This window comes from Hippocampus comes, unplaced genomic scaffold (genome assembly GCF_001891065.2).
Source record: "Hippocampus comes isolate QL1 unplaced genomic scaffold, H_comes_QL1_v1.1 scaffold108, whole genome shotgun sequence".
In the NCBI taxonomy this organism is placed as follows: domain Eukaryota; kingdom Metazoa; phylum Chordata; class Actinopteri; order Syngnathiformes; family Syngnathidae; genus Hippocampus; species Hippocampus comes.
Genome location: NW_017805071.1, coordinates 763,578 through 785,826, shown reverse-complemented (window position 1 = coordinate 785,826; position 22,249 = coordinate 763,578). Strand labels below are relative to the sequence as shown.

Below are 22,249 nucleotides of genomic sequence, written 5' to 3'. Positions count from 1 at the left end.
ACCTTTTGCTCCAACACTAAATTAGAGCTGCAGGATTATCTAACTGTGCTTGCTGATTAATTCACACTACGGTGGCTATTCAGTGTCATACATTTTTACTTAAGAGAGGTAAGGAAATAAGGCAAACTTGACTGCTTACTTTACTGAACATTTTTACTCTGGATGATACCATAACTTTGAAAAATGTAGTTTTTCTTTAACAAGGTTCTCAAAACATTTGATTTGTTAGTCTCCTGTCAGATATAATAATATTGACAAGCTTTCTTGTTTCTAAATCTGTGAACCGATACTTTGGCACAAAAAGTATCATAACATACACCACACATGAGACGGTGGTTTAAATAATCAAAAAATAATAATTTTAAAATGATTGTGTGGTTGGAAGTGCTAAAGTATTAAGATCCAGAATGTTAATGTTTTCAAAGAATGTTTTTTTTTTTTTTTTGTGTGTTTTTTTTTTTAGACATTTGGAAAAGCTTTCTATTCAACAATGACAGTATTATTAAATCCACCCATCTGTTTTGCACTGATTATCCTGGAAGAGGCATCGGTCATTGAACAGAGAAAACATAAATCAAGGCTAGAGCCAAAAACGGAACGAGAGTAATAAGAGAGTGTCTAGACGCTAGACGAAATGCACATGAACAATGACTTGAGCAAGGCGAAATTATCCGACAGCTTGACGTGGGTCCACAAGCTCCTGAAAGAGTCCCAATAATTGTGATGCCAGACAGGTGCGCAGCAGGAAAACCGGGAACGCCTCTGCCACCTGCTGTACACTAAGAGAACATGATCATGACAAAAATGTTGCTATACTCCTGTCAAATGTAATTCTATTATGAAGCTTTGTTTTTTCAAAGTCCATAAAAAAAAATCCATAAAAAAAAGAGGTTCAAGTGTTGCCCATGATTAATGAATCAAAGAAAAACATTTTAAAATGTGAGTCAGGTTTCAAGACAAAAATATTAAGACAGAATGTAGTGCCCATGGTGCTGGGATTAAAATGCAAATGACATTAAAACCACATTGGCGAGGCTGTTTTGGTCAACAGAGTGCCTGTACCCTGTAGTGTGGTTGGATGGAAAGATGTCCCAGCTGCAACCAGTCACATTTATGCGAGTTTTCTAACGACCAAATAAGTGCAGTGGAAGCATTGGCCTGTTATCGCTAGGCTTCAACTCGCACTGTTAAATAAACAATTGGAACAACGCAACAGAGCCCATAAAGTTTAACGGCATTGGTAAAGCCGTAATAAAATCATGCGTGCAGATAAACACAGGAAGAGTTTGTCTGTGCATATCTCAGCCTGAATCTGCCTCTTCTCTGCCGCCACCCGCATTTTGACAGGTATTTGGAAGGGACGAATTTGATACAAGCCTCCCTTCGCTCAAGCGACTTAGATCAACAAGGACGTTAAGAGCAGCAGCTGTTTGTTTCTGACAGGTTCAATTTACTCGCAAATAAAAAACTGTGTGTTTGAGCGACTGGTGAGCGGTTGGCGATAGGAAGGATGTGGATGATAAATGCGAGAACCGGAGGAGGAGTCTGAGAGCGAAGAAGGCTGGGGTGTCTTTATGTCGTGTGTGTCAAGTTTAACAACGAGGTGATTCTAGTGTGTTTGACACTCTTACGAGGGCCGTTCTGGTGTCGGAAAGCTAACGTTGATTTAGACTGGGAGCTGCTAACTATCCAAATAGCCGAACTGGACAGACTAAACAAGCCAGCGAGGCGAAAGTTGTGTGTGTGTCTGATGTTTAGAAATACACATTCAAGCATGTCTGACAAGCTATTACGCCCCAAATATGGAATCATTAGTGTTTGGTACAAGGCGACTGCAAATGCTCACACTGAAAGACTCAACAATGGAGGGAGCCTTTGGAGTTTTGAATTACATTTGGGCTCAATGTTTTGGGCCTTTTCATAGATCATTTCATTTTTTAAGTACATTGGTACTCGGCCATTTTGGTTTGATCTTAACTTGTGAGCAATCCAGGTTGTTGCCTGCCTTTGATCCAAAGTCACTTAGGTTGAGCAGTAGCGGAAATGGATGAATAGCATTATTTTCAACCAATCTTTGTTTTTCTTATTTGATTCCGTGAGCCTGTTTGTAACTTGAAATGTTTATAAATCGAGGTAATATTTCCCATTGAGATGAATGGCAATGCAATTAATCCGTTTCAGGCCCCAAATTAAGTTATATTTACCTTTTTTTTAAACGGTGTGTGGTTTGATCAAATTTCTTTTGATCATTCTTTTAATAATTGTTATATTGTCTCACTTACCATATCACCAACAAATGCTTTTTCTCATTTGTTTTGTCTAATACAAATTGAAACAACAGCACATATGTATAGCCCGGTTACAAAACGTGAGAGGAAGAGCACAGATCCTTCTGCATCTGTACGACAAGCGAATCCCATAACACTCGTTTTGGCAGTTTCCCTTTTGTTAAGGTCCATTCAGACTGTTTTGCGCTTTATTTATGTCCTTGGGAAAAGTTCAACCTGCCTGTCATCAGGGGACCACCTTCCACATTCATTCAACGCAGCTGCTTCTGGCATCTTTGATTGAGTGAATGAATGTATTGTAAGCAGGTTGAACTACCTCGCAACAAGCGGGGACGGCTACCTGTTCTTTTAATTAAAAATAACGCTACATTATAGTACATAACTTACACACTTTAAATAGATCTGTGATTGGCTGGCAATCAGTCCAGGATGTATTATTGCCTGAAGACTGCTGGGATAGGCTCCAGTATGCCACCAACCCTCGTTAGGATAAGTGGATTAGAAAATGGATGGATGGACTTTAAATATGTTTTTTGGGACGAAAATAAAATAATTTTTGGCCATCACAAACACAGCAGCGATTTGTGAACCTCTGCCTATATATGCAACAGCTTCCGCCCTCAGCGGCAGAGGGATATGGCTAGTTTTCAAATCAGTGTTATGCACGTTGTCAAGGATGGTTACGCATTGCAAGAAGAATTAGAACATAGATCCATTCGCTTGTCCATGCCAAAGTCCATTCATATATCGAAAATAGTACATAAGTAGTGGTAATTGTATGTAAAAAGGAGGATTCGCAACTTGATTTTCCACTGTACAGGCCCAGAATAACAGACCAACTAAAAAGACATTAGGGAGTAGTGTGTGACCGTATACTGTATCTACAATTTTCTCTTGTTTCATTTATTAACTAACTGTGCCAATGATAACACTGCTTGATATCTCAATTGTTGTGAGCATTAAACTTTAAATAACCTAAAATAAATACCATCCAAATGGTGGCAGCACCGCCTCATATACATATATCAGTACAAAAAGTTCCGCGTTTCCATTTGTAGAAAAGCTCCTGGAAGCAATTGAATGTTTTAAAGTATCCTCAACAGCAAATGGCCCTATTAAGTGTTCTTCCACTTTTTAGGTTGGGGAACTTAATTGCGCTTGCACAGAAATGTTTCCATGTTGTGAATCAGTGTGAGACATTTAAATTACGTTCCGTTCAGATTGGTTGTGCTTAATTTGTTTTTGTTTTTTTCTTATTTTCAGATTCATGAAAGATGCCGGCTCTGTTATTGATGCAGTTACGTGGCAACAGTAGGTATTTTACCCCATTTTTCCTCTTTTGACTCCCATTGACATTGACAGAATACACAGACCGTTCCCTTTACGATGTTGCTGCAGATCGTGACAATGTCTGCAATTGGATTTTCCAAAATGATTGGCTAGTTATTCTTAAAAATTACACACAATTAACTCAACTGGTCAAAGTTGGTAAGAATTTCCGAGACACAATTGGTCACAAAAAAAAAAAAAAAATTCACAAAATGTTAATAAAATGTTGCTGAAGTGTTGGAGGGTATATTAATTATTTCGCAGCATTTTCAGCTCCAATTCATGGATAATGATGTGCCTCGGCCTTGAAAAGTCTTAATTTTGGCTTCCTCAAACAAGAAGATATCCTGCCAAAGTAACCTTGAATTAAAAAAAAAAACCCAAAAACATCATTTGTAGTCATAGCCAGACATTTCTGTTTTCTTACTGCGAAATTGAGTTACATTGTGAAGAACCGCGAATATTGTGGTGCTGGAAAAAAGAAGGCGAAACATCCTACAGTTTGTGTTAAATTAGTAACGCCTGTCGTTTGCCTATTACACACATTCTAGGAATGCATAACTCCTGTCTCTTTGCACACGTGTGTATGCAGAACAACAGACCCACCTTGCGTGAATGTACGGTCAGTGAGGCGAAAGTCAGGTCTAAAAAGAAGAAACGGAAGGAGGAAGGGCTTGTCAGTAGAGCTTACAAAAACACCACCCACACTGTTAAAATCAAACCATATGTTCCAGCTCATTCTCTCTGTCAATTAGGCAGTTTTATACGAAAGCTCCAGATTCCAGTCTTCCCAGCGTGCATGACAGAAACTCTCATGTCTACCAGAGGAACTAAACTAATAAACTTGGAGCACACTCATTAGCACGTCTCTGATATGCATTTCACTGCAGTGCAGCTGCCATGAGTTGCTTTGTACAGTACTTTTCAAATGCTGTGGTCATTTCAATGCCCTTTTTTTCCCTGTGCGACTTAGTTTTCACAATCTTACATTTGAAACGGTCTGTCGGTCTGAGAGGTTTTCTCTTCCAATGTCATTTGTTTAACTTATGAATTAATTGCCGTTATTGTATTACAAACTGTTTTCACTCCTTTTCAGATGGATTACTTTTACCTTTTGAGCGATAAATCAGCTGATTGTTTGAATTAGTGTGTGTATGTGTGTGCGTGTGTGTGTGTGTGTGTGTGTGTGTGTGTGTGTGTGTATTTTTTTTTTTTTTTTTTCAAGGGCAATTTTTCTTTGTGTCGTGTTTTGGATTAAAAATAAGTGCCCGTGTATGAGAGAGAAAAAAAGCGAGCTATCGAATGTGTCATGTTAATTTTTGAAGAAAACCGTTTTTTTTTTTTGTAAACACTAAATATTTGAAGTTGAATTATGTATTTTAATTTTGAATTTAACTCAGGTTTTTTCTTCCATCTGCAACAAATCATTTTATTCTGATGTAATGTATCTTTTTTAAAATTCATATATATTTGACATAAGACCAGGAGTGGAAAATAATTTTTCAGCAGAAAATATTGTGGAGGGCCCGTTATCAGTTTTATTTCTACACTGAAAGAAGTCAATGATATTGTTCACAGAAGCAAGTGGTAGGAACCCAAAGCAAACACAACAGACATTGGCAGGGTTAAAAAGTTTTTCGTTGGTTTTTTTTGTTGTTTTTTTTTTTTTTTTTTTTTTTTTTTTTTTTTTCATTTTTGGCAAGTGAGATGCACATAAACCAACGACTACATAAAAAGCGACATGACAAATAAAGGTCTACCTGAGAACAAAATAAGTAATCCTACCAAATAAAGAAGGTGGACGGAAGCCACAGCATTGCTGTAGTTCTAAATTCTACTTGTGCTCAGTAAGTTATGCATGCGCACTTGAACATCGAAAGTGAAGATTTGTGATTCATGTTCCAAAGAGTGAAGATTGGCGATTCACGTTCCAAAGACTATTTTCACACAATCAGCAGTCTCTAAAAGATCCCTGGCAGCCCAATGTGCTATGCTTTTGTCTTCATTCCACCAAATAAAGAAGGTGGACGGAAGCCACAGCAGGAAGAACTAGCGAGCTAAAATCAAACTGTAAACTGCACAAGGCAGATGAATAAAACAGAAAAAACATGCTTGTACTTACAGACAAAAGTAACTTCTAGGCAAGACACAATACAAGAGGTAGGCACTGGTGATAAACAACTTTTCAGTGCCTTTCTGCTGTGTCACCCGTGCCTAAAAACCTTTATCACCAGCAGGTGTGACGCGGGTGCTTTCGCCCAACAACACGGGGAAACGCAGGGAAACTGCAATATAGAGGAACACGCAGGAACAAGCAAACAAAACAGGATGTGACATTTATAGCCCTTTAAAACGGCGTTCAAAGGGCAGAACAAACTTCCAATCAGCCGCCAACCTCCAGTTAGGCCCTTTGACCTTGTTAAGTCTTGACTGCTACATTGCCGTCTAGCTTTGTGAAAATATGAGCGAAAAAAGTGAACGGGACAAATTTGCTTCCTATTTGCTGTGTAGTGGCCCCTGAACGCACACTTAATATGAGCTCTAATTGCAAGCAGCAGTGCATTTGTGGTGCAGAGGCCTGTTTTTGTTTTTTTTTTTAAATAATGCCAAGGAAGCAAATCCTAGTCCTAAATATATCAAATACAATGTATATCAATCAGGAAAAAAAAAAGAAAGAAAAAGAAAGAAAACAGCCGTTCATAGCCAAGTAAACAAACAACATCAACTAAATTGAACTCAACACAAACGCCACATTGGAAACCGGGCAGAAATTCTTCAGTTTTAAATAAAATTAGTCTTGTCCTCTCTTACTTCCCAAATGACATTTCTTGCCCATTTCCTTGTTTTGTTGTTGTTGTTGTTTTTTTTTTTGTATTTACTGTATGTTATTTGCCATTAACATTTAAATAATGTTCTCTTGAGTCTGAAAAGTGCAGCTCTGTACGTTTACTGAAAGCTGATATTACAATGACATGCTGTTGTTTTTTATACATACAGTATGTCAAAACAACTTAAAGCAAAAGATATGTTTTGCTTTGTTCGTTTTAAAAATACATGATTTAACATTTTCATCTCTCCTTAGTTTTCAAAATAATGACTTGAAACACTCATCACACCAAAAAAGGAGCAGCGGGGAACTTTTCCCATCAGGGGCTGTTTTTTTCTTTTCTTTGTAAGTTGACTGAGGGCCATATAAATCAAGATGGAAAAAAAAATCAGGCAAAGATTGAATGAAGGGTGTAATATATATTATGAAAATATGTGGCTTTGAATGTTTTTGTGCAGATTCTGCTGATTTTCTTTTCAATTTAAAACTGCACAGTCGGCCAGATCAAATGCTCTCACGAGGCCGTAGGTCCCTCTGAAGTGATTCAAGTGTTTGCCAATTATACATTCAAAGCATTTGATTATTATTATTTTACTATTGAACCTAATAGTATTTTAAACTGCGACAGTAAACCGTCATGCGAGAGAAACCGCGTGTCACTCCACATCTAGCACATCACTGGCATGTGGACATTGGCTTTTCCAAAGTAAAGCTGTTTGAAAGCCAGGAATTCTTTGATGCTGTAATTGTAATGAGCCATTTTTTTCTCTCTGCTTCACTAGCTTCATTAACATTGTCAATTTGATTTATGGATCTGACTGAGGAATCTATGTCCTTTTTCTTAGTTTCTCTCTTCAGTTCTAAAATATAAGAATGGGAAATTGGCGTCACACAGCAGAAACTATTATTAATAGCTTTTATTACTGTGGTGCTGCTAAAAGAAAAAAACGGTCTCAAAAATGGCGTCCAATAACCAGATAAACAGCTCTCTATTGTTCCTCCATGTTGTTAAATTCTGACTGGATTTTTGTCATCATTTTGTGTTTATGTTGATGTTTGTCTGTTTTATTAGTGAAGTAAAACAATCACTTGCTTATAAAAAATTGCTACTGTGGATCATCATGCTTTTTAATCTTAACGAGTATGGCTCATGTTTATTACAAATGGAACAAAATACAATCCAAAAGATAAACTGCAGTTTTACAAAGTTTGGAAAACATAGAAGTCATTTAATTTTATATTCCAATCAGATATCCGTATGCTCATTCTGTACCTTAGACACACACACACGCACACACGCGCGCACACACACACTCGCACGCACGCGCACACATGCGCGCGCAGAACCACTATTGCATTGTTTAGCTGCAATTTGAAACTTCGTTCCCTCCAATTGCAAACTTATGTCCCAGTCCCACAATCTGGCTTCAAATTAGATTCTTAGTGGCTGGTCATCCCAGTCATTGCGAAACAGGGCAACCTTCTAAAAGTCATATTACCACTATTTTGGTTCTCCAAGTTGCAGTCCGAAAGCAGTTGTGGTTTGTAAATCTATATTGAAAATGTCATCCAGCAACCGCATACCCAGCAAATGAGATCACACTCCGTCAAGTTTCTAGAATGCAGAGAAATGAAGCTCGACGTTTTCTGTGATTGTTTTGTATTGTTTTACAGTTCAATTGTATGTGTTCCACAGTTATTTCCAGGATGGCGGAGTGAAAAAAGTGGAGGATTTCTTAAAAACACGTTTATTAGATGCGCTGAGAGAACAGATGACGAAAGTTGCCAAGGTACTGGTATTTCTGAAAAGTTGGTTGTAATTGATTGTGTGCTAAATGTAGGAATTTTTGGAGTCTACTTTAACCACAATATTAGTCAAAGGAGTAGCACCAAACCAAGTCAACATTTACTCAGATTAATTCAAGTGGAGTTTTTCATCATGTACCGGTAACTTCCTGATGCAGTTTTGAAAGTCATCTTATGTTATGAGGAGACGGGATTTAAAATGGTGGATAGGATCCCAGTAGAGTTTGACATGATCACACAACAATATTGTGCGGGTCTATGTTTATTTACCGGGAGCTGTTTGTTTCGTCCAGTCTGTCTTGTTGTAATAATCCTTATTTGAAACTCCAAGTTTCACTTTACATACATTCTAATACACGAGTGGCGTGTTTCTAACGTTTACCACAAAAATCTATTTGTACAAAATGAATCTATTGACACCTGTGTATGTACTTTTTGTGGCAGGTGGTGAGCACGCATGCACCTGGTAAGAAGGTGTGGCTCGGTGGACTGGGCCCAGCTTGGTCAGGAGGCATCAATAATCTCTCGGATACATTTGCTGCCGCTTTCCTGTCAGTAATATTCTTAACGCTATGAGTCATGAAAGAATTACATGCATGTTGAAGCAATGTTGTTATTTTATATTATTTTTTTCTTAATTGTGTGTCTCATATGCTAGGTGGGCGAACACGCTGGGCATGGCTGCTGTTCAGGGAATTGATGTAGTCTTGCGTCACTCATTCTTTGATTACGGATACACGCATCTTGTGGACCAGCATTTTAACCCTTTACCAGTAAGTGGTTTTTTTTTTTATCATGCTGAGGTCCTTCCTCAGTAGGTGAATGCTAGTTCCCATCTGGTCCTAGATGCCCTCCTATACTGGCCCAGACCACCGCAAGGTTTGTGCCGAATGATTGTAATTTGACCAGCGCAATTTGGGGGGGATTAATTGTTGCGTTGTTTAATTCCGCATAGTCTTCCGGCAGCTTTTTGATTGTTTTTGTGGTAAATACACCACTCTCACATGTTATAATAACCACATGACATGACACAGCCAATCAAATCGTTTATTCAGAACAACTTTGCGAGTTGAGTGTGTGAGTGTTTGCCAGTAGTGAGTGGATAAATCCAAGAAAGAAACTTCAAGTTCAACAAATAATGCCTGCTTTAGAAGAAGAAAACGGACTTATGTCCCAGTCCCACAATCTGGCTTCAAATTAGATTCTTAGTGGCTGGTCATCCCAGTCATTGCGAAACAGGGCAACCTTCTAAAAGTCATATTACCACTATTTTGGTTCTCCAAGTTGCAGTCCGAAAGCAGTTGTGGTTTGTAAATCTATATTGAAAATGTCATCCAGCAACCGCATACCCAGCAAATGAGATCACACTCCGTCAAGTTTCTAGAATGCAGAGAAATGAAGCTCGACGTTTTCTGTGATTGTTTTGTATTGTTTTACAGTTCAATTGTATGTGTTCCACAGTTATTTCCAGGATGGCGGAGTGAAAAAAGTGGAGGATTTCTTAAAAACACGTTTATTAGATGCGCTGAGAGAACAGATGACGAAAGTTGCCAAGGTACTGGTATTTCTGAAAAGTTGGTTGTAATTGATTGTGTGCTAAATGTAGGAATTTTTGGAGTCTACTTTAACCACAATATTAGTCAAAGGAGTAGCACCAAACCAAGTAAACATTTACTCAGATTAATTCAAGTGGAGTTTTTCGTCATGTACCGGTAACTTCCTGGTGCAGTTTTGAAAGTCATCTTATGTTATGAGGAGACGGGATTTAAAATGGTGGATAGGATCCCAGTAGAGTTTGACATGATCACACAACAATATTGTGCGGGTCTATGTTTATTTTCCGGGAGCTGTTTGTTTCGTCCATTCTGTCTTGTTGTAATAATCCTTATTTGAAACTCCAAGTTTCACTTTACATACATTCTAATACACAAGTGGCGTGTTTCTAACGTTTACCACAAAAATCTATTTGTACAAAATGAATCTATTGACACCTGTGTATGTACTTTTTGTGGCAGGTGGTGAGCACGCATGCACCTGGTAAGAAGGTGTGGCTCGGTGGACTGGGCCCAGCTTGGTCAGGAGGCATCAATAATCTCTCGGATACATTTGCTGCCGCTTTCCTGTCAGTAATATTCTTAACGCTATGAGTCATGAAAGAATTACATGCATGTTGAAGCAATGTTGTTATTTTATATTATTTTTTTCTTAATTGTGTGTCTCATATACTAGGTGGGCGAACACGCTGGGCATGGCTGCTGTTCAGGGAATTGATGTAGTCTTGCGTCACTCATTCTTTGATTACGGATACACGCATCTTGTGGACCAGCATTTTAACCCTTTACCAGTAAGTGGTTTTTTTTTTTATCATGCTGAGGTCCTTCCTCAGTAGGTGAATGCTAGTTCCCATCTGGTCCTAGATGCCCTCCTATACTGGCCCAGACCACCGCAAGGTTTGTGCCGAATGATTGTAATTTGACCAGCGCAATTTGGGGGGGATTAATTGTTGCGTTGTTTAATTCCGCATAGTCTTCCGGCAGCTTTTTGATTGTTTTTGTGGTAAATACACCACTCTCACATGTTATAATAACCACATGACATGACACAGCCAATCAAATCGTTTATTCAGAACAACTTTGCGAGTTGAGTGTGTGAGTGTTTGCCAGTAGTGAGTGGATAAATCCAAGAAAGAAACTTCAAGTTCAACAAATAATGCCTGCTTTAGAAGAAGAAAACGGCAGAAAAAAAGCATTGAAATCTTTTTTTTTTTTTTTGGTAATGCTCAGTCTCGCAAACCTAGCAATTTTTCTGAAAAAATTAATATGGTCTGTCTTGTGTTTATTTTCCATTTTGAAGCATTTTAAAAAGCATGTCCGTTTTATTTGGAGCCTTTAATGTATATTAAAGTGTTTAGTATTTCAAAAATATTGTTGCATTAATTTTGACATTCAGTTGGTGAGAGAAAAAAATGTAGAAGTGTATTACGTGCTGCGTTGTGATGGACCAGCCCTTGGGGGTGAAACAATTTACTGAACTGGACCACTTGAACTTTTATTTGAGGGACCCTACTCAATGGTATTCCGCACAATTAGTGTCTATCCTCCCGTTTGGAGTAACAGAAGGAGCCGAATAATTTTGCAGCTTCCTCTACCAGAGCCAGTCCAGTCTCCTCCTGGATTGCACCTCTCGGTTTTTCCCGTGGGAGCTATTAGCTGAGATGAAAGGCGTTTAGCAGTGATGAGTGGTTAGACGCGGGGCGAAACGCTATGTAACCTTAGCCCTTTGTCAGTAACTCAGGACAGTGTCACTGCCTCCCCGCCCCCATCCCCCGTACCCTCCATCACAAATGGGTGCCTCTCTCTGTGCATCACTTTGGCCCAACTGAGAGAAATGCAACCTGAGATTCAGATACACGAGCGCGTATGACGGATATCCAAAAACATGCTGAAATATGGAGTACTTGTATTTCAGATAATAAAAATCAATCTCTCCTACATTTTTCCACCATTTAATCTCTTCTACCCGGTGAGGACAAATGCCGTTTCACTGCCTTAATAATGTGCCTACCTGAAGTATTTACTGCAAGTCATTTTGCACACAACCATTGTTAATTTGGTAGAGTTGTTCCTTTAAAGTGGTGAAACACTGATTTTAAACCATTTTGCTGAGCAATACATATACATTGAAAGAGTCATAAAATCACAAATTGCAAATGCGAGTGAAGTTATTTCGTTTCCTATCGAGCAAAGAGAAAGATGACATGTCAAGATTTACTTTTGCGTGCAATGAAACATCAAAGACATTTGTTCTCTTTTAGCTTTCAGGAATAGGAAAAGAATAGACTTTGGCACTCCAAAATCCCGGTTCCGATAACATCTTCTGTCATTCGGCTCAGAAGCAACACTCTTCTTCAAAACTTTCCTTTTTCCTTTTTTGATTGGATCCACCCTTTTGAAACTCACTTCAGCTATGAGATCATAAACAATGAAAATGACATTTCTTTTTTTATTTCTTCTCCGTGTCCATTATTTTTCTTGGACTGGTGGCCTCCCGCTAGGATCACAATGCTTTTAAAGTTGCGGGGCTTCTAAAGGCTGCGCTGGCCTACCTGCTGAGAAAATTCACTGCAGGGCCAACTTGTCCTGTGGACTAGAAATTTATGACCTGGCCCTTCCTTTCCCTTTAGGTAAAGTAGATGTCCAAACCCTTCTTCCATCACTGAGTGACTCAGCCACTTCTGCAGTCCCCTTTTTTTTTATGGAGTTATCCCACACTTCTCTTTTTCTTTCTTTACAATTTGCTCCTTCCTGTCTTCATCCACAGGTGCTTTGAGAATTCCCAGATCCTGTAATCTGAGGTACATTTTTAGATCTGCCAAAACATCAAGCGTGTGGTTCTAAGTAAACACAATAATTTTTTTTATGATGATACTTTGTTCATTCCCAGAGGGGACGTTCACTTTTACACTCTTTTTATTTTTGTTACATGGAATTCACGCAAATGTGTGCACACACGTAATCCACACGCATTCACAATGGATTCAATGGGCTCGCAGGAATGGGTGTCGCAAGCTACACTAGCGCGGCGGCTCGATGCTTAAGGGCATCTCCGCGGTGCTCAGGAAGCGGACTGGCACCTTTCCAATAGCCACTACCGAGTTCCATATTTTTACTCCAGGTCAGGTCTCAAACCCAAGGCAAGCACTCGCATGTTGTGATCCTGTGCGTAGATGTGTGCAATTTCTGTAGTGTTTTGTAAGTGTTCTCTCCGTCGGACGTCACTCATGACCAGACGGATGAATTGCCGAGGCACAAAGTTTGCAAATAAGCAACCCCATAAATACATTAAAAAAAAAAAGACCGCCTTAGAAGAAGCCTGACAGACACAAAATGGAGAAAGAAAACCAAGGTGGTGGTTGGATAGTGTTACCGTCACCGTGCGTCATTCTATAGAAAATAATCCGCACAGCACATCTTATTTATTTACAATACTTTGCTTTAAAACTTTAGGTGCGCTATTTTATTGCCAAAGTGCGCGTCCTTTAGCTGTGCAGCTGGTGTTTGGTTGTTTTCTGTTGAGTAGTGTTACCTCCCCAGGGGCATTACTTGTCAAGAATTTACTACCTGTCCATCATTTCAATGTGAAGATCAGCGTGGCGGTTGTCTCCTTGTCATAAAGCCAAACAGGTGCTTTTGCATTTGTCATTACGTCATATGAGATGGTCACATTGACCATCTTGCAAGACCATATGTGAACTGTATGAGTTGCCATGCTGAGACTCACAATTTAAACTTTTTGGTATTCACAACGTAGAGTACAGCACTTCAGGCATCCCGCTGCCCGTGGCCAGCGCTATATTGTGTCCTTCTGGTTCTTCCAATGATTCAGCAGCAAATTAAGTTAGTCTGCTTGGAAAAAAATAAGCCCCTAAATGTTGCCATATGCAGGATTGCATGGGAACTTCCTGGGCAACACATGTTGTTCAGGGGCTCTTGGAGAGGTGTTGAGCCTGTGTTCTCCACGGAGAGAACAGCAATGAATGAATACAGCAATCAATATATTTAGTTTTTTAAAAAGTCATCATTGAGACAATCGATTCCAAATTAGTGGGGAGTTGCAATGTGACATATCACATGAGCCAATTTGCTTCAGGTGTCAAAAAATTCCACATTATTTCTTTTGTGAGGCATGCAACTTGCTCTTGGACTTTTGCCAAAAAAAAAACAAAAAACAAATGCGCCTCACCGGAATCCTTCTTTTCCATTCCAGTCCTTCAAAATTGACACGCATAATTACGTCTCAACGTGGGGCGACAAATCCTAGAAGTAATGTACTGTATGTGTGATGTATTTCCCTTTTCAGGATTACTGGTTCTCCCTGGTCTTCAAACGTCTAGTGGGGCCGAGGGTCTTAGCCGTGCAGGTCGCTACAGTGCAAAGGAAGCCGCGAACAGGACGAGTCATACGGGGCAAGCTGCGCATCTACGCCCACTGCACCAGTTACTCCAAGTATGTGCTGCGACGCACGCAATCAAAGCAATGGACGTGAAATTCAGTTATTTGGTTCTTGAGGCTGACGCAACAGGGCACGCATTCATTGCGGGAGTGTTGTGGAAGATTCTGATTGAAACCAAGTTGCGTCATTACCGCTCCTTGCTTTCTCCTGTAAACACCTTAAGCTCAGCGCATCTGCGGGACCAACATAGTCCACAGCCAGCCTACTGACTTTCCCATAAATGAGCAGGCCTCGGACACACGCACGTTCGCAGTTCCGAGCTTATAAAACTTAACGGGTATCACTTATCAGGTGTGTGGGTTGTGCCTCTCCGCTGTCAAAGAGTTGCTGAAATGTGTGCTACGCCTTTATTCCGTCTCGGATTGGCTGGAGGGGTCCATTTGAAGGGGTGGGACAATAAGGGAGTCTGTGCAGGGAGGAGATAAAGAGTACCACCATGGCCTGTTCAAGGTTATCATTTAACCCTGGCCAGGGGCTGTCAGCACCAGGCTAGATTTACGGCTTTACTCTCACCATAGGGCTCACTTACATGCTGGAAGAATGTTCAAGCACTTCAGAGGCATGATGGTTGAGGTGGTAAACAGGCTGAAGTTGCGTAACCAATTTAATGATGAGCTTAAGTTTCATATCTGTTAGATAGTTAAAATAGTTGCTTACAGCAAACCACCTGGTCTGTGTGGGATAACCTTGGCCAGTCAGACCTGGTCTCATATTTTACAGCGCTTTCCAACGTCTTTTACGCTATGGAGCAGTTTCACCTGAAGGCATAGTTTGATGCACCGGCATAGAAAGCAATGAAAATTGATAATAGACAATTCATTCATGCTGAATGTACGGTCTTGAGGTCATTCCACCCCCGCTCGCCCGCTTCCCAAAAAACTCCCGATGCTTGTCTTTTAATGCCAGGTACTTGGGTTTCATGTGCTGGAGCAATTTTGATGGCATCATTGCCTCATTTGCAAAACTGTTGCACAAGGCAGCTTTGGTACTTAAGTCAGATTGCTTATATTGTCTCTTGAGGACAGCCTTCTTTTTCTTGAATATTCTTCTCTCTCATTATTGGGACAAACTCCGATGAAACAGATGATGAAAAGTGGACAAACAGTCATCAGTAAACAATCTCATTGAAGCAGCTTTTAAACTGCGACCCTCCTTGTCCTTCCCCCTCCACACGCTCGCCCCCACCGACACATCCAATCACATTCAGACTCCTTCACAGCATCGCAGACGTTTGGAACTTTTAGAACTCAAACACTTTTCACGTTGCGTAACTGCACGATCGCAACAATATTTTGAGCTCATTCTCTGAGTGGCCCAGTACTGGTCAGCAGCCTGGTGGACGAGGACCACTGTTGCAGAGTATGGTATACAGCAAGGTAGTTCTAACAGTGGATAACTTGGATCACATTCCATTCTTTTTTGTTTTTTTGTGTGTGTCACGTTGCGGTTTTACAAAGTCTGCAAGTGGACGGTGGTGTGACCACACTATGTTAGACAGCACACAGCTTAAATATGCTCAGGCAGTCAGCGGTTTAAAAAGATCAGATACTTGGCTTTCGCTGCCCTTTTAGCCCTTTTTGGTGGTTAGGATTCTTTTTCATTTTTCCAGCAGTGCATCAACATCAAACGCTAACAACGCATGTTTATGTTCCCCGTATGGAGATCTGAGAACATCATCCTCTATAAGGTCTGAGAGGTCATAATCGCTGCCTCCATCTCAAAGAATTTTTACACAGTCGGTGTTCGCTTTTGTATTTGTCTTTTTATGATATCAGCTTTATGAAATAAATGGCTTGCCCTGTAACCAAGCGATGATTAAAAATAAATGTCCAAGTAGAAATTAAATTTGAGTTATACGCAACCATGTTGGTGGAGCGAGCGCATTGACTCTGAGGCCCATAGCCGACATGTGGTACTCACTAGAACTGAGGTTGTTTATGTGGAGCGCTTATTAGATTTGATCATGTTTGTCTTATCTTCCTGTTAAACTTATTTATCTTTGGCCGGTCCCCGTATCAGGTTGTGTCCCCAGTGCTTTGACTCAACCACTGTTTGTGTAACCCAAGACGTGTTGCCCGTAACGTTCACACTCTTCATGCGAACTTTGACTTTCTGTAGGTTTTGCCGGTCGGGGGCCCTTTGAGATTTTATTTGAAAAAAATATGAAGCAAAATCTTTTTTTTTTTTTGTATGTCGTGATCGTTTGGGGGCTTTTTTTTTTTTTTTTTTTTTAAATAGGAATTGCTCTGCCTGGTCAGTTCCGTTCCCGTGCTTTGTAGCCTCCACTGGGAGCTTCGAGTTGAATTGTGCTGTCTTGGCTTTCGATAAATAGTAACAGAATTGGGCACCGTCCTAATACATTATCTTCACTGCTCATCTTGATCAAACATGGATCAAGAACATTCTTTGAAATTGTTTTGGAATTGATAGTAAAGTTATGGAAGAAAACCATCTCTTTGTAGTCTTCTTTAATTATCGAAGTTTATTATCCAAGGCAAGGGCTTGTGTAACCGGATCTCTTTTGCAGATGGCAACAGCGATACAGTTAGATGTATTCCCTGAATCTGCTGTGAATGTAGCGACAGAAGATGAACAAAAGTAACGCGTCACTTTTTTCACTGATTCCAGCCACAACTACATGAGGGGCTCCATCACCATCTACATCATCAACTTACATCGCTCGCGGAAGAAAATCAAGCTGGCAGTTACGCTACGGAACAATACTGTGCATCAGTACCTGTTGCAGCCCTACGGCAACGACGGACTTAGAGCCAAGTTAGTCTACACGTGCACACACATACACATCAACAGCATGATCAAAACAATTGATTGATAAAAATGTACACATTTAGAATTAATTTGAATGTTAAATATAATTAAAAATATTCTTTGCAGTTTTTTTCATTTATTGTTGTAATAAATCCAATTTACTATAGTTTATTCTAATGATTATTGTGGGGTTATTTTTCTGTCAATTTTGGGGACCTACAAGTGTAATTTATCCATGAGAATATTTTGGACCATTGCACTTGATTTGTCAATCCCGGCTCTGGCCGAGTTTGCATGTTCTCCCCGGGCCTGCGTGGGTTTTCTCCGGGTACTCCGGTTTCCCCCCCACATTCCAAAAACATGCATGGCAGGTTGATTGGACACTCCAAATTGTCCCTAGGTGTGAGTGTGAACGCGGATGATTGTGAGTGTGTGTGTGCCCTGCGATGGGCTGGCAACCGGTTCAGGGGGTCCCCCGCCTACTGCCCGAAGAGTCTGGGATAGGCTCCAGCACCCCCCGCGACCCTTGTGAGGATTAAGTGGATCGGAAAATGGATGGATGGATATATTCCGTCTCTTTTTATCCCCTTTTACATAGTTTTGAATGACTGTTTTTTTAGATGTGTGGAATGTTTGCTTGTTGCAAGCCATCTCAGATTTTTTTATTGCATTAATCATTTGTAGAATTCAAAAATTTGTGTCAGTTTTTCTTTCGTTGCTCTTGACTTTTATGTGTGCGCTAATTCTGTGTGTATGCGCTTGTGTCTGCATGTGTGCTCTGCGGCACTTACGGTAGAGCCTAATGGAGGCTCAGGCAGGATCTCTTAAACAATGATCAAGCATCTTTTAGGTTTTGGGGAAAACAAATGATGAGACTTCTACAGAATTTTACTTTGACCACATTTTTATGAAGAATGCTCTTCCACCAGATGTCTATAAATTGTCTGAGTAATGTTTTTTTTTTTTATGGTGGTCATACCCACATGCTGCATCAAAGCTAAGGCAAATTGACGTTGCTTCACAGATGCTTTTTTTTTTTTTATAAAATGTTACCTTTGTGTGTGTGAACAGATCGTTTTAACTTGGTTGTAGTCTGTAATTATTTTTAATATTAGTATAAAATGCAAAAATGTTAAAAGTAGAGAATAATGCTGAAGAATCATATGCATATAAGTATAGAAAAACAAGCACTAAAATGACACCGTTTTTTGTCCTGATAATACTTGACGTCATTTTGTCCTCTACAGTGGATTTCATTGGAGAGGCAGTAGCACCCCCATGTGTACAATTGGTATAAGAATAATAATCCAAACATGATGAATCGTTTTTTTTTTTTTTAACTTGACTGGCTTTTCGAGTAGACTACCAAACACAAGTTATGTCGTCTTCTTCTCTCAGACACGTACAGCTGAACGGCGAGAGACTGTCAATGCTGGACAACGAGACATTCCCGGAACTGAAGCCCAAGACGTTGCGGGCAGGACGGACGATAGCCATGCCTCCCATGACCATTGGCTTCTACGTCCTCAAAAACATTAACGCATACGCCTGCCGAAGATAACATGGGTTGACCCATTGTTTCTAATTCTCACTCAAAGCTCTGAACTTAACTTTCTTTCATTGTGGACTTTTCAACCAAGATGTGACCTCCTTCCTCAAGGGCACATCAGAAGTTGGGAAATATTGCAAGAGTGACTAACTTTTTTGAAACAGACTTCTTGGGTGGTGATTAATGTGAATAGCTACCGGTTTGCAGGGCCGCCTTTACGTCTGGGGCCCCCCCCCCCCCCCCCGGGCTAACCGTCGATTTTAGCGCCACTTCCAAACTTTAATCAAGAGGCTCAACTCATTTTTTCAACATTGACAAACAAAGCAGCACGCATGTGTCTGCTTTTCATCAATTTTATAAATAATAATAAATAAGGCAGCCTACAAATCAAAAGGTTCATGCACTATAGTGTTAAAAAACGTTTTTTTTTTCAATCACTTGCGACCTGATTAGTCCACTGATCTTCAAAATGCCCTTGCGGGCCACCTGATGCCCGTGGACCCCTATTGGTTCTCGACCGAGATGAGAGCCGCACTGAGCCTTTTCCATTTCCTTCCACAGTAACTTTCCAGTCACCACAAAATTTGTTTCGCTTTAAAATTTGTTTCCATAACCACCGGACCATGGATCGTATCATACAGTCAGAACATTGATTACAAAACAAACAAACAAGAAAGTTCCCAGATGACTGTATTTCCTCAAGTAATATCCATGCCTTTAACAGGCACGGTAATTATTCGCTAGATGTGTTAATCACTTGACGTGTTTGACATCTCTGTTCTCATCCAGGTGGCTAAAATGCTCCCATGCTTCTGGCCTACATAAATGAGCTCGGAGGATCCGTCGTTTGGGTTCGTTTTTTTCTCTCCAGTCTGTTTCATTTCGCTGAACAGAAGTAGCATAAGCCGTAGCCACAATTTTGCTCACTGGGTCACTGGGCTCATCTGTCTGGATCTGGATTTGCGGCACAAAATCTGGAAGTTGGAAAGAGCCTGCTGCGGTTCTGCCATTTCAAAGGAAAGGGAAGTTTACGATTTTCAGTTTCAATCCTGTACTGTGCCAGCCTGACCACACTTGTGACATACTGTACATTGTTATACACCGCTAATTTTATTGAACAGTTTTCCCCAAATTCCTGGCTTCAGTGGCCACAGGCCCATCATCTCCAGATGGGAACATCAAGCAATTTCTATGGTGAGTTTGAATCTAGTTAACACATTCGGATATCATTGTGACAATGGACTGAAATAATTTTGTTATTGTGCACTTTATTCACGAGTGGGAGTTGAGGGCAACATAAATACAGACAACCGTTGGTCCATTGAGTTATGGTTCTGCCTGTAACTGGTCCTGGTCCATGTTTTTGGGTACCGCCGCCTTACAGGTTGTTTCATATTGACCGAAATTCAATACCTGGAATATAGAATTCATCTGTGACTCGATTAAGCTCGGTTTCCCTTGCCCAGGCCGTCAAAGAGAAAAACTTTTGGGGTATGTCTGCCAAGTGAATTTTACCGTCTCAGTCACAAGAATGACAGCAAATTCAAAACAGGTGATATTTGTTGACACAGAGGAAGTAGCATGTGTGCATTATGTGTGTCTTTCCCGATGAAGCTACTGATGTGTTTGTGTGTGTGTGCGTGCGTGCGCGTGTGTGTGTGTGCTACACTGTGCAAAAGGATATGTTTTTTCATAATCTGTTTTGTTTTTATTGTGTCACTGTTGCTTAGCTGCAAATGGGAGAGCAGAGTAGTGGAATGCCCAAAGTTGAAATTCAACCAAATTTTCTTTCTTCAAAGGGTGGGCAAATCATTTTAGTCTTAAATGTGATCTTTAAAAAAAAGACATTCACTTTACATTATTTCCTAGGGGACCGATTGTTTTGAAACTACAACTTTGAAGTCACACAACACCACAAAATAGCTTGTCTTCAACTTTGGAAGTTCCGCTGTACCAGAATTTAGCTACATTTAAATCAGAGTTAAGTTTCAGAGGCAGAATTGAAGAAAATGTTTTGAAAGTTTATTGTAACCTGGGTGTATCTTCATCGCAATCTAACTAGCTTGTGCTGCTAATTGTTACATGTCATGTACAGATTTGCTGTCATTTTTTTTTTTTTTTTTACAATCTCAAATCAGTAAAAGTAGGAAAAAGGTTCCAAAAGGTATCATACCGTCTCTATTAGGGGTGGATGTTTTTTTTTTTGTTTTGTTTTTTTTTTAATCGTCACATAGGTTTTTGTTTTGTCTGCGGTGAAAAGGTCCATCCGTATGTACCGTCCCTCCATTTTCTAATTTGGGTTTGTGTGAATTGTTGTTGTGTACATAAGAGAAACTACATGTGTTGAGCTTTACGTCGTTAACCATACATCTATTTATGTGATTGCTTGGTGGTAATGATACATAATCCAAGTCAGTAGGAACATTTCTAACCAACATCAGACTAACCCTGTTTTGAAATTGAAAGATATTTGCTTAAAATGTAAATTAGCAAATATATTTTGAAGGCTATGCGTCATTATGCATCCTGCTTCTAAGCTATGAACCTTTAAACGGGCTCACCGCGTTGATGTTATGCGAAATTCCAAAGCTATGTATGTATAAAATATTTGTAAGATGGAGGTGTTCATATTTCTTGAAGAACATTATTTTATTTTATGAAATGATTTTGTTTTTATACGTATATATTTTTTGTATTTAAAAAAAAGACAAAGGGGTGATAATAAAATATATTTAGTGGCTATTGTTTTGGGGTTTTGTTATTGTTAAAGAAATGTCTTACTATATTCCAATGACAGCAATTCTGCTTTTTGGGACAATTTCAATTTATTTTGTCATCTCACTTGTCAGAAATGATTCTTCCTAACGGGTATTTCAAACACACATCACTAGCCTTCCCTGTAAGATATTTATGCTTCACATATTTTTTTTTTTCTGACCGTGGTAAGAAAATTATAAATGAAGACGATCCATCTGGGAGATACCAGCACTCACATTTATTGATGAAAAAGGTCCGCATTTTAAGATCAATCAATCAGAGCGATAAACATAGCTAATTAGAGGTTGGAAAATTTTTGGCATCACTCTGGGATTCGTGCAGACGCAGAGAAGCAAATTTAAAATCATGCTTTAAAAAAATTTCAATCATGTGCCTATGTGGTTGATGCCAGAACTCAGAATTTTGAAGGCGTTGGGCAAGTTATATTTTCATGGCAACACCTTGAAATTGAAAGAAATTAGGGAAAAAATAAAAACCTCAAACGACTATAAGCTGTGCAGCCAAGACGCACAGGGAGACCAGACTGTTAGAAATAAATTATAACCAGTTGATGTAAGTTGTAAATTTAGGTGCTAGCTTCTAACGGTGTTTGGGCCTGGGAAGCTCTTGCTGCACACGACTCCTATTAGCCGACAACGCGAGGCAACACAAACAACATCGAACAAGAATGAAAACACCTAATCAGCTACAACTACTGTTTATAGCAGTAAGCGTCCTGGGACGCCCAGAAGCAAAAATGAGTGTGGACACAAGTTGTGGAGTGAGCTTCCTGCGCTAGCTGCTACCTAGCGGCTGTCACTTGCGATCAAGTGGTAAAGAGTTTACGCGCGTGTGTTTTAAGGTTTTTACAAGGTGCGCACTTCATTTCTAACAGGCGAAGAGTGTTGGGAG

General features: G+C 39.8%; 1 protein-coding gene across 1 annotated transcript in view; it reads left to right on the top strand.

Moving 5' to 3' along the window:
• Positions 1 to 20,423, top strand: part of hpse2 (heparanase 2) — a 47,129-nt gene extending 26,706 nt beyond the window's left edge. The window contains exons 6-12 of the mRNA XM_019864669.1: positions 3,552 to 3,599; positions 8,141 to 8,234; positions 8,695 to 8,801; positions 8,909 to 9,023; positions 14,110 to 14,255; positions 16,891 to 17,037; positions 18,430 to 20,423. Coding sequence (XP_019720228.1) covers positions 3,552 to 3,599; positions 8,141 to 8,234; positions 8,695 to 8,801; positions 8,909 to 9,023; positions 14,110 to 14,255; positions 16,891 to 17,037; positions 18,430 to 18,592 — 820 coding nt within the window. The 3' untranslated portion in view covers positions 18,593 to 20,423. The remainder of the gene's footprint in view (positions 1 to 3,551; positions 3,600 to 8,140; positions 8,235 to 8,694; positions 8,802 to 8,908; positions 9,024 to 14,109; positions 14,256 to 16,890; positions 17,038 to 18,429) is intronic.
• Positions 20,424 to 22,249: the final 1,826 nt, after the last annotated feature.